Source organism: Oncorhynchus clarkii, chromosome 29, assembly GCF_045791955.1.
Source record: "Oncorhynchus clarkii lewisi isolate Uvic-CL-2024 chromosome 29, UVic_Ocla_1.0, whole genome shotgun sequence".
NCBI classification, from domain to species: Eukaryota; Metazoa; Chordata; class Actinopteri; order Salmoniformes; family Salmonidae; genus Oncorhynchus; species Oncorhynchus clarkii.
In genome coordinates this window covers 27,635,558-27,653,975 of record NC_092175.1, presented here as the reverse complement: position 1 = coordinate 27,653,975, position 18,418 = coordinate 27,635,558, and the positions used below count along the sequence as shown (strand labels likewise).

General features: G+C 45.8%; 2 protein-coding genes across 2 annotated transcripts in view; one reads left to right on the top strand and one right to left on the bottom strand.

Annotated features, from left to right (window-relative positions):
• Window positions 1–18,418, bottom strand: part of LOC139388465 (neuroligin-2-like) — an 80,192-nt gene that overhangs the window by 50,397 nt on the left and 11,377 nt on the right. The window contains exon 2 of the mRNA XM_071135133.1: window positions 6,301–7,127. Within this exon, the coding sequence (XP_070991234.1) occupies window positions 6,301–6,796 (496 nt within the window). The 5' untranslated portion in view covers window positions 6,797–7,127. The remainder of the gene's footprint in view (window positions 1–6,300; window positions 7,128–18,418) is intronic.
• LOC139388186 (uncharacterized) lies at window positions 8,904–10,694 on the top strand. Its single transcript, XM_071134749.1, has one exon. It carries the CDS (start codon window positions 8,904–8,906, stop codon window positions 10,692–10,694), a length of 1,791 nt encoding a protein of 596 aa, XP_070990850.1.

Below are 18,418 nucleotides of genomic sequence, written 5' to 3'. Positions count from 1 at the left end.
GTTTGTAATGCTGCCAAGACATGGCCTGGTGGACGGTGATGTCACATCCTTCGCAATGTATTGCTGCTGAGGAGACATTACAATGGGATTGCAATGCTGTAATTCTCTGTTATAAACACCTCATACAGAGTGAAATATGCATGTTGGCTAAATGTAGAATGTAGCATTTAAAAAAAACGTTTTAGTCATTTAGCAGACGCTCTTATCCAGAGCGACTTACAGGAGCAATTAAGGTTAATAAGTGCTTTGCTCAAGGACACATCAACAGATTTTTCACGTGGTCGGCTCAGGGATTCGAACCAGTGACCTTCCGGTGACCTCTTAACCACTAGACTACAAGCCTATTGCTTATTCTACACTGTGTGAGCTGGGATTTGATATATCACGGGGTGAAGCAAAGCCCAATAAACGGTGCATTCAGAAAGTATTCAGACCCCTTCACCTTTTCCACATTTTGTTACATTACAGCCTTATTCTAAAAGGGATAAAATAGATGTATCCCCCTCACTAATCTACACACAATACCACATAATGATGTAGCAATAACAGGTTTTTAGAAATGTTTGCACATTTATAAAAAATAAAAAACGGAAATATCACATTTACATAAGTATTCAGACCCTTTACTCAGTACTATGTTGACACAACTTTGGCAGCGATTACAGCCATGAGTCTTCTTGGGTATGACGCTACAAGCTTGGCACACCTGTATTTGGGGAGTTTCTCCCATTATTCTCGGCAGATCCTCTCAAACACTGTCAGGTTGGAATAGGAGCGTCACTGCACAGCTATTTTCAGGTCTATCCAGAGATGTTTGATCGTGTTCAAATCTGGACTCAGGACATTCAGAATCTTGTCCCAAAGCCACTCCTGCACGGTGAGGTAAATTCCTTAAGTAAAAATACTTTAAAGTACTACTTAAGTAGTTTTTGGGGTATCAGTACTTTACTTTACTCTTTATATTTCTTACTCTTTACTTTACTCTTTATATTCGTTACATTTTAAATGCTTAGCAGGACAGAAAATGGTCCAATTCACACACATATCAAGAGAACATCCCTGGTCATCCCTTACGCCTCTGATCTAGCGGACTCACTAAACACAAATGCTTTGTTTGTAAATTATGTCTGAGTGTTGGAGTGTGCCCCTGGCTATCCGTAAATTTAAAAAACAAGAAAATTGTGCTGCCTGGTTTGCTTAATATAAGGACATTTTTATTATTTATAGTTTTACTTTTGATACTTAAGTATATTTAAAACCAAATACTTTGACTTTTACTCAAGTAGTATTTTACTGGGTGACTTTCATTTTTACTTGAGTAATTTTCTATGAATTAAGGTATATGTACTTTTACTCAAGTATGACAGTTGGGTACTTTTTACACCACTGCTTCTACGTTGTCTTGGCTTTGCTCTGATCATCTATCACTCAATCCTGACTAGTCTCCCAGTCCCTGCTGCTTATAAACATAAAAACGTCCACAGAAGGACGCTGCCACCACCATGCTTCATCGTAGGGATGGTGCCAGGTTTCCTCCAGACTTGGCATTCAGGCCAATCTTGGTTTCATTAGACCAGAGAATCTTGTTTCTCATGATCTGAGAGTCCTTTAGGTGCCTTTGGTAAACTTTAAGCGGGCTGTCATGTGATGTGCCTTTTACTGAGGAGTGGCTTCCGTCTGGTTACTGGAGTGCTGCAGAGATGGTTGTCCTTCTGGAAAGGTTCTACCATTTCCACAGAGGAACTCTGGAGCGCTGTCAGAATTACCATCAGGTTCTTCTCAGTTTGGCTGTGCGGCTAGTTCTAGGAAGAGTCTTGATGGTTCCAAGCTTCTTCCATTTAAGAATAATGGAGAACACTGTGTTCTTGGGGACCTTCAATGCTGCAGAAATGTTTTGGTACCCTTCCCCAGATCTGTGCCTCGACACGATCCTGTCTCGGAGCTCTACGGACAATTCCTTCGACCTTATGGCTTGATTTTTGCTCTGACATGCACTGTCAACTGTGAGACCCTATATGGACAGGTGTGTGCCTTTCCAAATCATGTCCAATCAATTTACCACAGGTGGACTCCAATCAAGTTGTAGAAACATCTCAAGGATGATCAATGGAAACAGGATGCACCTGAGCTCAATTTCAAGTCTCATAGCAAAGGGTCTGAATGTAATGTTTTATAAATTTGCAAATATTTCTAAAAACCTGTTTTCACTTTGTCATTAAGGGGTATTGTGTGTAGATTGATGAGGAAAATGTTTTATTTAATCCATTTTAGAATAAGGCTGTAACATTACAAAATGTGGAAAAGGTCAATGGGTCTGAATACTTTCCGAATGCCCTGTATTACTACCATAACACTATAGACTTCAAATGAACTTAGCTAGTTCTATAAAACGGTCTATAGTGTGAGGTCAGTGTAACAGTACTTCATATCCAGGGGATCAACATATCTATGGTAATTCCATGTGGAGTAAGGTTTTGTGAGTCAGTAATGTGTGTGTGTGCATGTGCGTGTGTGCATGTGCGTGTGTGTGTGTGTGTGTGTGTGTGTGGCTTATGTTCAAAACCACCTGCTAATTAGCTACACTGAATAAAGAACATGTATAAAAAAAAATGAAATCCTCCTCTTTTCAAATGGGTTGACTTGGTCCTGATTCCAGAGAATATTGAAATCCTCCTCTTTCCAAATGGGTTGACTTGGTCCTGATTCCAGAGAATATTGAAATCCTCCTCTTTCCAAATGGGTTGACTTGGTCCTGATTCCAGAGAATATTGAAATCCTCCTCTTTCCAAATGGGTTGACTTGGTCCTGATTCCAGAGAATATTGAAATCCTCCTCTTTCCAAATGGGTTGACTTGGTCCTGATTCCAGAGAATATTGAAATCCTCCTCTTTCCAAATGGGTTGACTTGGTCCTGATTCCAGAGAATATTGAAATCCTCCTCTTTCCAAATGGGTTGACTTGGTCCTGATTCCAGAGAATCTTGAAATCCTCCTCTTTCCAAATGGGTTGACTTGGTCCTGATTCCAGAGAATATTGAAATCCTCCTCTTTCCAAATGGGTTGACTTGGTCCTGATTCCAGAGAATATTGAAATCCTCCTCTTTCCAAATGGGTTGACTTGGTCCTGATTCCAGAGAATATTGAAATCCTCCTCTTTCCAAATGGGTTGACTTGGTCCTGATTGCAGAGAATATTGAAATCCTCCTCTTTCCAAATGGGTTGACTTGGTCCTGATTCCAGAGAATATTGAAATCCTCCTCTTTCCAAATGGGTTGACTTGGTCCTGATTCCAGAGAACATTGAAATCCTCCTCTTTCCAAATGGGTTGACTTGGTCCTGATTCCAGAGAATATTGAAATCCTCCTCTTTCCAAATGGGTTGACTTGGTCCTGATTCCAGAGAATCTTGAAATCCTCCTCTTTCCAAATGGGTTGACTTGGTCCTGATTCCAGAGAATATTGAAATCCTCCTCTTTCCAAATGGGTTGACTTGGTCCTGATTCCAGAGAATATTGAAATCCTCCTCTTTCCAAATGGGTTGACTTGGTCCTGATTCCAGAGAATATTGAAATCCTCCTCTTTCCAAATGGGTTGACTTGGTCCTGATTGCAGAGAATATTGAAATCCTCCTCTTTCCAAATGGGTTGACTTGGTCCTGATTCCAGAGAATATTGAAATCCTCCTCTTTCCAAATGGGTTGACTTGGTCCTGATTCCAGAGAACATTGAAATCCTCCTCTTTCCAAATGGGTTGACTTGGTCCTGATTCCAGAGAATATTGAAATCCTCCTCTTTCCAAATGGGTTGACTTGGTCCTGATTCCAGATAATATTGAAGAAACACTGTTATGTTCCTTTATGCCTTCAATGAGTGAAAAATAAATCAATGTTAGGATCAAATACAGAATGTAGCTAAATACTCGTTCTCTCTCCTTAAAGCCACAATCCAGAGAGTCAGTTGTTCAACCCATCAGCAGCCTCAACACTGGTTTGGGTTATGATAGGGTAGGGTCTAATCTTGCTACATTTGCACACACTGTACATATATTTTCTATTGTATTATTGACTGTACGTTTGTTTATTCCATCTGTAACTATGTGTTATTGTTTTTGTCACACTGCTTTGCTTTATCTTGGCCAGGTCGCAGTTGTAAATGAGAACTTGTTCTCAACTGGCCGACCTGGTTAAATAAAGGTGCATTTTTATTTTTTTAAAGGCAGTTGTATATCATTAATTGAAGAAAGAAAAACGTTGAACAGCAGGACATCTTACCGATTGTGCCTTTAAATTACGAGGTCAATCTTCAGCAATAAAGTTCTGTCACATAGCATGTAACCAGAGCTCAGCAGACACCTGTCACAACGCTGCTCAATGCAGATGGAAACGGGCAGATCTGCTGAGGCAAGCACTTCTTAATGAAATTATTGGTTCAAGGCACTCCATTGCAGCAATGCTTTGGGTCCACCAATTATGACACGCTACAGAGGTGTAACCTCCATGACAACTCAGGAGATGACATATCATCTGGAACATAGGAAAAGTCTCTCAACCTGATCCTAGGTTCACTGTTACTGCTTACTGAGCTGAGCATGTTAACATTTCATACCTAAAGTATTACCTTCAGGAAAGGAATTTCATTTCTGAGTGTGTGTGTTTGTTTGTGTGTGTTGGTGAGATGGTCTTGAAAATAATTCAATATGAGTGATATAAATGGCATATTAAATGGGTTAACTCCAAAAACGGACTGGCAACACTGCCCGAAATCAGATTATAGCCTATACTCAGCTTCAGTGAGATTCAGTTCACAAAGGATTCCAGGAGCACAGCTGAAATTCTCAGAACTGAATGCACTTAACATGCAAGCCCACCGGGCAGCCTAAGATGGAGATACAAATCCCATATACAGTATGCAAATGCTAAACCTAGAAGTCTCACAAGTATGTGCAAAATATATTAGAACAGGCGTGTGCTAATATTGTTTTCCGAGCCCACAATGGAGAAACAAACACAGCCCAGAGTCGGACAATATAGATTCTCTGGTGTATACACACGATTCATCTATTTGTTTCATTGGAGGGACATGTTTTTTATTTTAATACTGTGGCATAGATTTATTGTTGTCCGTCGCCAAGACTGAACGTTTCTTGTGTGTTTCTACGTTCTGTAGTCCATTTTGTCATTGAAATGTCTCAACAATCCTCAAGCTATGAGTAAATATACTTATTCAACAACATGTGGACATAGCAGTGAACTGTGGTGTCCTTCACAGAGGAGCGGGAGTAGCATTGCTAACAAACACTGTCCTTTTTGACCTAGAGTACACTTGAAACAAAGCATGAAGCCTCACTACAGACTGCAGCTAATGAGTGGAAGTTATCGGGATAAAAGCGTCCTTTGCTCTGACAGCACCACAGCACGGTATGTAAATCAACGCTCTGCCTGAACAAAAGACTGAGCAGTGATCGAGACTGACATAAGTGTAAGTGCTTCTGTTCTTTGGTAATCTCATGGGTGTTTATTGGCACAGGTCAAGAGCCCTTGCGTCTCTGATAACAATCTCCTGACTTAATGATCCAAATGATACCACTCTATGAAGATGCTTCAATAGCATTCCGTCTTGTTGGGACCAAATACCAGTTGCACTGTGGCATAAAACAGTTGAGGGGGATGAAAAACAAACGGCCTTATTTTACACACTACTGTCTTGCTCTTGGGTGAGATCAAATAAAATGTTATTTATCACAATACAACAGATGTTTACCTTGAAATGCTTACTTTACAAGCCCTTCCCAACGATGCAGAGTTTAAAAAATAAAAATAATAATACAAATATAAAATAGTAACAAGAGGAATAAAATACACAAGAATGGAGCTATATACAGGCAGTAGCAGTACCAGATCAATGTGGAGCTATATACAGGCAGTAGCAGTACCAGATCAATGTGCAAGGTATGAGGTATTTGAGGTAGATATGTACATAAAGGCAGGGTAAAATGACGAGGCATCAGGAAAGATCATAATAGGAGATGACCAAGAAGGACCTGCTTCTTAAGCTGAGACGAAACACAAGATTATTAGTGATACCTCAGAGGTGTGAATGGGGTACTTTACCCCAAGACTTAAATAAACCTACTCCATACCTTTCTTACTTCACATCCTGTCATATCTGACACACACTGAGGAGACATCTTAATCCCCAGAGCATCCAGCAGTAGCACCACTAGACTGTAACAGTTAGCCCCAGCCTGCCTGCCTGACTTAAAGTGTAATCTGGCCTGAGAGATGGAACAGGAGCTGGACTCACCATCCTCAGTGGGCACATAGACATTGAGGTATAGACAGTCCTCACTCTGGTTCTGAACGTAGCCTGCTGCAGCGTCCAGGTTGTCAGTGAACCACACCGGCAGCATTATTTCAGGTAGCACCCCGTGTACATTCTGCGGGCACACGGGGGCAAACTGGGTGGCGTTCCGGATCTCCTGCCAGGAGCCTGGCGCCTCTGGGGGCTGGAAGCGGCGCTCGCCGATGGGCGGGGTGGCGTAGGGCACGCCCAGGTACTGCTCCACGGGTCCCAGGATCTCGTTGTTGAGTTCCTTCCTGACGCCGCGCAGCTTGCCGTAGCCCGTGGTGACCATGGGGTGTTTCCCGCTGAGGTCGGCCCGCTGGCAGGAGGACAGTGCCAGGCGGAGGGCCAGGCCCAGGAGCCACACCAGACACGGGTCAGACATCCTGCGGGGGCTGGAGTGCCGCATCCCACCGAGCCCTGGACGTCTGGGGCCACTCTCTGGGAAGAAGGACATGTCCTCCGGTCTTCTGCCGAACAAACTAAATATGACTAGGAGTTCACTCGTGGACAGCAAAGAGTAAAGAAAGGACCTCCAAATACCCTGAAATTAGTAGGTTATTGGAGATACTGGGAGAAAGAAGGTATTGGGAGGGGTGGGGGGTTTGGTCAAAATCAGAGGTGTAGAGTGTGTTTTCCTAGCATAGTGTGAGAGGCGAGAGAGCAGGTGTAGAGAGGGGGAGGGACGGGAGGCATCCTCAGATAGACTGTCTGTTCTGGTCCATCCTCCTGAGAGCTCCTGATAGGCCAGCTGCAGACTGACAGCTTCCACAGCCAACACGCCACACCTGGGTACACACAAAGGTCAGAGGTCATAGTAAGTTAGTGGGTCTGTGTTTGGAAAGAGAGACACAACATTGACAGTAGCTGTTTTAAGTATGTTTTAAAATGGCCAGAAACAAATACATTTTGTCTGAAACTTGTCAGTCTATTCTTGTTCTGAGAAATTAAGGCTATTCCATGTAAAAAATTGCCAAGAAACTGAAGATGTCATGCAACACTGTGTACTACTTCCATCACAGAACAGCACAACTGGCTCTAACGAGAATAGAAAGGGGAGTGGAGGCCCCGATGCACAACTGAGCAAGAGGACAAGTACATTAGAGTGTCTAGTTTGAGAAACAGACACATCACATGTCCTCAACTGGCTGCTTCATTAAATAGTACCCACAAAACAACAGTCTCAACGTCAACAGTGAAGAGGCGACTACGGGATGCTGACCTTCTAGGCAGAGTTCCTTTTTCAAGTGTCTGTATTCTTTTGTCCATCTTAATATTTAATTTTTATTGGCCAGTCTGAGATATGTTTTTTCTTTGCAACTCTGCCTAGAAGGCCAGCATGTCGAGACTGGTGTTTTGTGGGTAATGAAGCTGCCAGTTGAGGCGTCTGTTTCTCAAACTAGACACTCTAATGTACTTGTCCTCTTGCTCAGGCCTCCCACTCCTCTTTCTATTCTGGTTAGAGCAAGTTTGCGCTGTTCTGTGAAGGGAGTAGTACACAGCCTGGTACGAGATCTTCAGTTTCTTGGCAATTTCTCCTTAGAGAATAGCCTTCATTTCTCAGAACAAGAAAAGACTGACGAATTTCAGAAGAAAGTTCTTTGTTTCTGGCCATTTTGAGCCTGTAATCAAACCCACAAATGTTGATGCTCCAGATACTCAACTAGTCTAAAGAAGGCCAGTTTTATTGCTTCTTTAATCAGAACACAACAGTTTTCAGCTGTGCTAACATAATTGCATGGGGTTTTTCTAATGATCAATTAGCCTTTTAAAATGATAAACTTGGATTAGCTAACACAACGTGTCATTGGAACACAGGAGTGATGGTTGCTGATAATCGGCCTCTGTACACCTATGTAGATATTCCATTAAAAATCTTCAGTTTCCAGCTACAATAGTAATTTACAACATTAACAACGTCTACACTGTATTTCTGATCAATTTGATGTTATTGTAACGGAGAAAAAAATGTGCTTTTCTTTTAAAAACAAGGACATTTTTAAGTGAACCCAAAACTTTGAACAGTAGTGTACTTGAGCTACTTTGAACAGTAGTGTACATAATGTCCTTGAGCTGCCACAACAGACATGTTCCCATATTTTAACTAGGCAAGTCAGTTAAGAACACATTCTTAATTACAATGAGGGCCTACCCCGGCCAAACCCGGACAATTGTGCAGCGCCCTATGGGACTCCCAATCACAGCCGGATGTGTTGGAGCCTGGATTTGAACCAGGGACTGCAGTGACACCTCTTGTACTGAGATGCAGTTCCCTAGACCCCTGGCCACTCGGGAGCCCACATGTACAAGTCTTAGATATCCATCCATGCTACGGCACTTTGAAGTAATCGATTTGACTCAGAAAACACGACAGCAATAAAAACCTGATGACACATCAATCAAAATAAATAAATAGCGTGACACCTCTCACTCTCCCCCTTTGGTGAATCTGTTGTCTTCACCATCACGGCTCTGTTTAGTTGTTTCCTGTCTTCTCATGGTTAAACTCGAATGGGCAGTGCTAATCTGGCCCTGGCTTTGGGAGATGGAGCAGTTTAGAAGTGATGAAGGCTTTATGTGGCTGGCGCTCACTGTCTGCAGAATACCCGCCACCCCACCTCCACACAGCCCCCCCAACCCACCTCCACACAGCTCCCTGCCACCCCACCTCCAGACAGCTGCTCTCCACTCCACGTCCAGACAGCCCCCCTCCACTCCACTCCACCTCCAGACAGCCCCCCTCCACTCCACCTCCAGACAGCCTCTCTCCACTCCACCTCCAGAGAGCTGCTCTCCACTCCACCTCCACACAGCCCCCCCAACCCATCTCCACACAGCTCCCTGCCACCCCACCTCCAGACAGCTGCTCTCCACTCCACCTCCAGACAGCCCCTCTCCACCGCACCTCCACACAGCCCCCCGACCCGACCTCACCTCCAGACAGCTGCTCTCCACTCCACCTCCAGACAGCCCCTCTCCACCGCACCTCCAGACAGCCCCCCGCCACCCCACCTCCACACAGCCCCCCCAACCCACCTCCACACAGCTCCCTGCCACCCCACCTCCAGACAGCTGCTCTCCACTCCACCTCCAGACAGCCCCTCTCCACTGCACCTCTAGACAGATGCTCTCCACTCCACCTCCAGACAGCTGCTCTCCACTCCACCTCCACACAGCCCCCCCAACCCATCTCCACACAGCTCCCTGCCACCCCACCTCCAGACAGCTGCTCTCCACTCCACCTCCAGACAGCCCCTCTCCACCGCACCTCCAGACAGCTGTTCACCACTCCACCTCCAGACAGCCCCTCTCCACTGCACCTCCAGACAGCTGCTCTCCATTCCACCTCCAGACAGCCCCTCTCCACCGCACCTCCAGACAGCTGCTCTCCACTCCACCTCCAGACAGCCCCTCTCCACCGCACCTCCAGACAGCCCCCCGCCACCCCACCTCCACACAGCCCCCCCCACCGCACCTCCACACAGCCCCCCGACCCGACCTCACCTCCAGACAGCTGCTCTCCACTCCACCTCCAGACAGCCCCTCTCCACTGCACCTCCAGACAGCTGCTCTCCACTCCACCTTCCAGACAGCTGCTCTCCACTCCACCTCCACACAGCCCCCCCAACCCATCTCCACACAGCTCCCTGCCACCCCACCTCCAGACAGCTGCTCTCCACTCCACCTCCAGACAGCCCCTCTCCACCGCACCTCCACACAGCCCCCCGACCCGACCTCACCTCCAGACAGCTGCTCTCCACTCCACCTCCACACAGCCCCCCCAACCCATCTCCACACAGCTTCCTGCCACCCCACCTCCAGACAGCTGCTCTCCACTCCACCTCCAGACAGCCCCTCTCCACTGCACCTCCAGACAGCTGCTCTCCACTCCACCTTCCAGACAGCTGCTCTCCACTCCACCTCCACACAGCCCCCCCAACCCATCTCCACACAGCTCCCTGCCACCCCACCTCCAGACAGCTGCTCTCCACTCCACCTCCAGACAGCCCCTCTCCACCGTACCTCCACACAGCCCCCCGACCCGACCTCACCTCCAGACAGCTGCTCTCCACTCCACCTCCACACAGCCCCCCAACCCATCTCCACACAGCTCCCTGCCACCCCACCTCCAGACAGCCCCTCTCCACCGCACCTCCAGACAGTTGCTCTCCACTCCACCTCCAGACAGCCCCTCTCCACCGCACCTCCAGACAGCTGCTCTCCACTCCACCTCCAGACAGCCCCCCCCAACCCCACCCCACCACACAGCCCCCCGACCCGACCTCACCTCCAGACAGCCCCCACCCTACCTCCACACAGCCCCTCCACCCCACCTCCACACTGTATCAGTCTGAGGGAAGGGAGAAAGGAGCCAATAAAGACAACTCCATCTATTACCAAGCATCTGACTCCCATTTTAATACAGGCACCGTCTGTAACGGTGTCTCAACGTAAATTACACAGCTATACTGTGTGGATATAAATTACTATACTGTAGCCTACAAATTCAACTGAGTTGGGGATATAGTATGTGTATTCCTTACAAAAAAGGAGAGAAATATATTGAACTATTAAATGGAAAAATAAGCGTAATGCTGTGATAAATGGACAAAGTGAGATATATGACACGCTGAATCTGTTGTTAAAAGATAAAATATAGTGTGGGTCGTAATGGAGTGAGAATGTGTGATTTGAAAAGACGTTCTTAGGTTTGTATCTCAGGCTGCCAAGTGGAGAGGCAGAGGAAGGAGTCAGGTGCCAACCTATTAAGTTTCAAGTTCTAATGTCACATGCACAAGTACAGTGAAATAACTTTCTTGCAAACTCTAACCCCAACAATGCAGTAATCAATAACAATGTAATACTAAAAATAACATAAGGTAGAATAAAAACACACAAGAAATAAAAATAACAAATAAGAAAAACAGGATAAAGTAAGTAAGCATACTATATACAGGGTCAGTCAGTTCCAGTACCATATTTACAATGTGCAGGGATACTGGAGTGATAGAGGTAGATATAGTACATGGCCAAAATTATGTGGACACCCCTTTAAATGACTGGATTCGGATATTTCAGCAACACCTGAGCTCAGTGACTTTCAATGTGGCACCAACAAGTCAGTACATCAAATTTCTGCCCTGCTATAGCTGCCCCTGTCAACTGTACAGTAAGTGCTGTTATTGTGAAGTGGAAATGTCTAGGAGCAACATCGGCTCAGCCGCAAAGTGGTAGACCACAAGCTCACAGAACGGGACCGTCGAGTGCTGAAGTACATAGTGCGTCAAACATTCTCTGTCCTCGGTTGCAACACTCACTACTGAGTTCCATACTGCCTCTGGAAGCAACGTCAGGACAAGAACTGTTCACCTGGAGCTTCATGAAATGGGTTTCCATGGCCGAGCAGCCGCACACAAGCCTAAGATCACCATGCACAATGCCAACAGTCGGCTTGCCGCAAATGCAATCTTGAGCAGTGGAAACACATTTTCTGGAGTGATGAATCACGCTTGGCAGTCCGACATCTGGGCAGTCCGAAAGACTAATCTGGGTTTGGTGGATGCCAGGAGAACGATACCTGCCCCAATGCATAGTGCCAACTGTAAAGTTTGGTGGAGAAGGAATAATGGTCAGGCCTTGTTTTTCATGGTTCAGGCTGGGCTCCTTAGTTCCAGTGAAGCAAAATCTTAACTCTACAGCATACAATGACATTCTAGATGATTCTGTGCTTCCAACTTTGTGGTAACAGTTTGGGCGAAGGCCCTTTCCTGTTTCAGCATGACAATGACTCTGTGCACAAAGTGAGGTCCATACAGAAATGCTTTGTCGATATTGGTTTGGAAGAACTGGCCTGCACAGAGCCCTGACCTCCATCCCATTAAACACCTTTGGGATGAACTGGAACGCCGCTTGCGAGCCTGGTCTAGATGCCCAACATCAGTGCCCAACCTCACTAACGCTCTTGCGACTGAATGGAAGCAAGTCCACGCAGCAAGGTTCCAACATCTAGTGGAAAGCCTTCCCAGAAGAGTGGAGGCTGTTATAGCAACAAAGGGGGGAACAACTCCATATTCATGATTTTGGAATGAGATGTTCGAAGAGCAGTTGTCCACATACCTTTGGCTATAAAGTGTATGTATCGGGTAAGGTGACAAGGTATCAGGTTATGTGATAAACAGTATAGGGTGGCTGGGATGATGGAGTTAATGTGTGCCATAACCAGCCTGCTCTTCATGATTACAGATGTGAGTTCTACAGGGCGGTGGTCATTGTGGCATGAAGCCTTAGAGTTCTCAGGAACAGGAACGATGGAAGTCATCTTAAAACCTGGGGATTACAGACTGGGACAATGGGAGGTTGAAAATGACCGTGAATATGCCTGCCAGCTGTTCTACTCTGAGAACACGCCTTGGAATACCGTCGGGCCCCACGCCTTGCGGGTGTTGACCTGATTAAAGACCTTACTCACGTTGGCCTCGGAGAGCGAGATTACCCAATCCTCTGGGTCAGCATTTTACCATCAGGTATTCACAGACGGACAGAGATTTACACTCAGATGAGAGACCTTTTGACCGATATGCCATCTTGCCAGCAAACAATGAACTGTCCTATTTAAATACAGCCCATTAAAACAATGAAGTACGATAAGGATTATGATCCCAGTTTGACAGGTGGAAAAGCCAGAGTACATCTTCCTATGTCACATTGTATATGAGGGTATCAGGACAGAGATTAGGATAAAGCATGACACATTTCAAGATGTAGGTTTTAGCCCATTGGTTTTTGAGATGGAGTAGTGGACCATTGGAATTCCTATACTTGATAACTAGGGATTTGTGTATCGATCTACGTGTAGATGTGTTTCTCAATGTTATGGTGCTGCTGTGGCCTTGGCGTTGACGTAATGATATACTCTCAGGGTGTATATTCATCACGACTGCTTCCAGATATGAGTCACCATTGAATTTGTAATGAGATCTGGCTGTCTTTGCTCTGATTATTGGAGATCGTCAAATGTCCTTAGCCATGCATATTTATCAGATACAGTTAGGGCCTGCTGCATATCGCACTTGGCTGGTGGGCTGAATTTAGATTTCATAAATATGGATTTGTTATTTTTTTAACCCCACACCCCCACCTGAAAAACAAAACAAGACATAACAAAGAGAAGCTGGAATATGATTAAACAAAACAACACTACATCGACCACACCTTCAAAAACACCCCATTATCACCCTGTTTCCCATCCCACTCTCAACGGTTACAGAGCAGGATGAAAGGAGCGCTGGGTAGTTATGAGAGGAGAGGGGATTTTACCCTCCACTGGATAACAGGACAGGGATAACACACAAGACGCAGCGCTAGGCTATATCATGAATATGGGCAACACAGCTGGAGCATAATATTAGCAGCAACCCCCCAGCCATACACATAATATTATCACTTTCATGAGAAAGGATCCACCGCCATAAAACAAAATGAATGTCAAAATGTATTCTGGTCAAATCATTACACTTGGTTTCTTAGCAACGTTACTAACAACCCTCTGAAGAATCATGTCATCTCCAGTCTCTCCAGGGTTTATGATCTCATTGTTCACGTGTTCTGAACTTCACGACACAGAAAAATCATTACAGGAAGGGACGCTTTTTGGCTGCCATTTTGTCTGTGTCATTCACATTCCTACTTAAGAGTAGAAGTACTACCAAAATAAGTGTGGTCATTCCTTGGCCAATCAGTAAGCAGGACAGAAGGATAAAGTGTAGGTATGCAGCAGCATGGAGAGCAGATTAGAGCAGTGATGTTGTGGTATGAGTTGCTGGCAGTCAGAGCACGGACTCCATAGCAACCGATAGCATGGGTCTATGCTGGAGACGGCAGGGCTCCACTGGTTCCAGACAGCATGATGAATTACACACCCAGGAGCTGTCAATAAAAAGTGCTTACATTTCCTCTTCAATAAGAGCCCTGCAGCTCATTATGTTGCAGGGGGCAGATGAACATAGACTACCTCCCTGCACAGGCACAGGCACAGGCACACACACACGCAAACACAGAGAGTCTCCAAGAGATAGGTTTATTTATATATCAGCATGATAAGGTCAGCTCATAAATCAGTCAAAGATATTACTCTCTTCGGGACACAACATACGTGTAAAAGCATGCATGTATGTGTGTGTATGTCTGTATGTATGCTGATGTCACTCAGTCAAGGAGGATGTTGTGTGTTGTGTGTTCTGGCCAAGTGGAGTGCTAGAATAAACGTTTAGCTCCTGGGGAGGAATCCCACTCGTGGGCCCTTATTGATTAGCTTAGCGTGGGTTAGGGTCACGTCCAACAGGGCCTGCAGTCTGACAGACAGACTTCCCTCCCCACTGCCCGCCCAGCTCTCGGAGTGTGTGAGAGCTACAGACACATACAGACACACACGCACTCTCAGACACACGCACTCTCACACACACGCACTCTCACACACACGCACTTTCACACACACGCACTCTCACACACACGCACTCTCACGCACTCTCACACACACGCACTCTCACACACACGCACTCTCACACACACGCACTCTCACACAAGATGCTGAGTACTGACTGCAGGGGGAGGGGCTAGTGTAAGCAAGAATCTCAAATGATTCCACTATCACCTCACACAATAAGAAAGAGAATGATATCTGCAACTCCAAGGATTGGCAAGGGGAAGCAATGGAACCAGCTTCAGTTTCATATATCCATCAGCCATATTGTCCAGGCCCACCACATAGGCCTACAATATGTGTTGAAATTGAGTGTGATGAAAAATTCCTACAGACCACAAAAGGGTCAGAAGGTAGCGTCATCAGCAGCCCCATCAGTAGAAGTGTGTAGTTGAATGTGTGTGTGTATCGGCCAGGGCTGTGTCCTGTAATTGGCCTAACAGTCATTGCGGCTCTGTCAGGTGAGGCTGTTTGATGTAGTAATACCTTCTGCCTCCAGGACAGTTTTACAGCTGTGTTTAAGAGGACGAATGGTCAAATTGAACAGTGAAACCCCTGCAGAATGGCGGCGTTTGAAAAACAGCGTGTCATAAGCCTCTTTGTCTCTGCCGCCAGTGCTGAAAAACACATGCACTGTTTCAACTGTCAAGCTGTTCTTTTCTCCTGTACTAACGCACGTCTGTGGATGACAAGCAGCTTAGCAGGCCACAAAACAGAAGGCAATGTCTCTGGGAGAACTAATACTTGTTTCAAGCCGTAGCAACTCAGGTGTCCGTTTCTATGAGCAGAAAACACTCACACACACGGTTGATTTACTGCAAGTACAGTAATACTGAAAGCTGGGTAATTCAACTCCAATGTTATTCTTAGTTCATCTATTCCTGGTTAATCTACAGTGGAGTGTAATATCCCCTCTCCTCTCCCACTCTGACTGAAACTCTTCTGATTCTTAGTTCAATCTATTCTTAGCTAATCTGTTCTGGACAGCAATATCCCACTGAAGGTTAATCTGTCTGAGAAAATAATCATTTTAGCATGCCATTTCTTGTTCCAGTGTTAATTTCAGGTTGACCTCATAATTACACTGAACCACTGTGCTGTCATCCTTCATGAAGGCCGGGAGCTTCATCCCAGAATTCCCTCTGTTCAGCGTGAGCTCCCACTTCAAGCAGCTCCACTCTGAAAAGGGCTCAGACACTACAACCCCGGTCCATCACCCTCTACCCTCAAACCCCATCTCACTCCAGCCAGGGGAATTTAGAGATTACAACTAAACAAAGTGCCCCACTTAAGGTTATTATTGTAATTAACCCAAAGTTCAACCAGGACTTCAAAATAGTCTATTTGAAAAGTTTCTGTCTACAGGAATCCTAGAGGGGCCAGTGAGTAGGAGATGTAAGACTGTTCAGATTAGATTTTTGTGTGTATTTATATCTCCCAGAATGCATCCCTACAAGTCACAGCATGAGGGAAACAATCAGATAAACAAGCTCATGAATAATCAAATAAAAGTCAATTAAGGGGACTCTAAGGAAGCGGGAGTGGAGGGTGTTATTAACGAACAAGGGAAGGAGACCGGGGACATTAAACAGTGGGCAGAAGAGAAGGTGAGAGAAAAAGTCTCTCTGCCTCCGTTAGGCCAGACAATCAATGTGTCACCCCATGGTGAACACTGGTCTTTACTCTCAACACCAGCAGCACACACACCAGCCAGCGACTCCCCCACGCACACACACCCACACACACGCCCAGATAAAATGCCCTAGAATTGTACAGTACGCAGTACTTATAAGTGTCAGAGTGTGTTTCTACATCTGTCCTGGCATCCGTGTGCCAATGTGCGTGTTACTGAAGTGCACTGGTATGAACAATCTGGCCACACACTAATTACTGTTTATCTAGGCAGCAAACTAGGTGAGGTTTTTTATGTGTGGGGAGAGTGTGAGCAGTTTGACAGCTGCTTCCCCTCTAGCCAAGGCTAATTTAAGGAGAGCGATCCTGGCTGAGACAAATGGTCTGAAACGTTTAATAATGAACCCCCCTTGATCCTGATAAAACAGAGGGCAGTGAGCACAGTCTAACTGACCCATTGTATTTGTGTGAAGTCAGGTCAACTGTGTGACGGTATTGGGTGCGTTCAAATGTCATGCCAGGTCCTCTATGACTGCTTAATGACCTGATGTTTTATCTTCTACTTGATAAAAGGATAATAGACATTTGGAATAGATTTGAGCTGTACTTGTATCTTTCAAAATGTACATGGAAACAATTAAAACATGGAGATTCGATCAAATGATTAAAGCTGAGAGATGATGAATATGACTGAATATTGCAGGTTTGTATTTATTAAAGATCCCCATTAGCTGCTTCCAAGGCTTCCAGGTTATATACAATATAAAATATTACATGACATTACATTTCATAACACTTGTCACAACACATTAAGTGTGTTCCCTCAGGCCTCAGGTTGTGTGCAGGCAGGTGTTACATGGGTTGGGGGTCTGTGTGTGTGGGTAAGTGGTGTACCTATAGAACTTGGGGATCAGGGGTGGTCTCAGGAGGGGTATTCACTCTGAGCCATTTGAAATGCAACAACTACACTTCATCATGGATTAAAACAGCCACAGCCCCTGCATACCTTCACTTGCCAAACACGCTCACATTACAGTAAAGCAGTCCATGCCTAGGGGCAATACTCATGCCTTCTTTAAAGGCATGCCCCCTCCAACACAGGGGGGATTAGTCCTGGGAGCTAGGCAGGGGAGTTACATCTGGGATCAGGGGAGAGAGAGAGAGAGAGAGAGAGAGAGAGAGAGAGAGAATGGGATTGCATTTCCTAAAGCTGGCAACACTTTCATACAATATCTTTGAATGAGAAGGCAGTCATGCAGTGAAGGCAGAGTCAGGCAGTGAAGGCAGAGTCATGCAGTGAAGGCAGAGTCATGCAGTGAAGGCAGTCATGCAGTGAAGGCAGAGTCATGCAGTGAAGGCAGTCATGCAGTGAAGGCAGTCATGCAGTGAAGGCAGAGTCATGCAGTGAAGGCAGTCATGCAGTGAAGGCAGAGTCATGCAGTGAAGGCAGAGTCATGCAGTGAAGGCAGAGTCATGCAGTGAAGGCAGAGTCATGCAGTGAAGGCAGAGTCATGCAGTGAAGGCAGTCATGCAGTGAAGGCAGTCATGCAGTGAAGGCAGAGTCATGCAGTGAAGGCACTCATGCAGTGTCCACTACTCCGGTGCACAACTGCATCTCAGTCTCCCCCTTCTCTCTGTCTACCTCCCTCCCTCTCTCAGTGGTGCTGCTGTGGGGGCCTGATCTATGGCACAGAGTGGCGTTGAACGGATGAGAGTAGGCGAGAGGAGGATGTATGAGTGATGCTGGGGGAAAGCGTGAATGGGAGGTACACTCATTTCTGACGCGTGAGCTGTTCTTGCGAGCGGTTCTCGACCCGACAGAAAGAGGGCTTTGATTTAGCTGGGGGTCCAGGGCATCCTGGATGGGCTCCATCCATCTTGCAAAGTAATTACATTACGAGCGTTTCCATTGGAGGGAGGAGGGCAGAAGCTGGGGGATCTCAATGGCTTTATAAATCACATTCACTC

Coding starts and splice junctions, on each gene's coding strand:
- LOC139388186 (XM_071134749.1), top strand. CDS start 8,904: ATGAAGGCTTTATGTGGCTGGCGCTCACTGTCTGCAGAATACCCGCCA.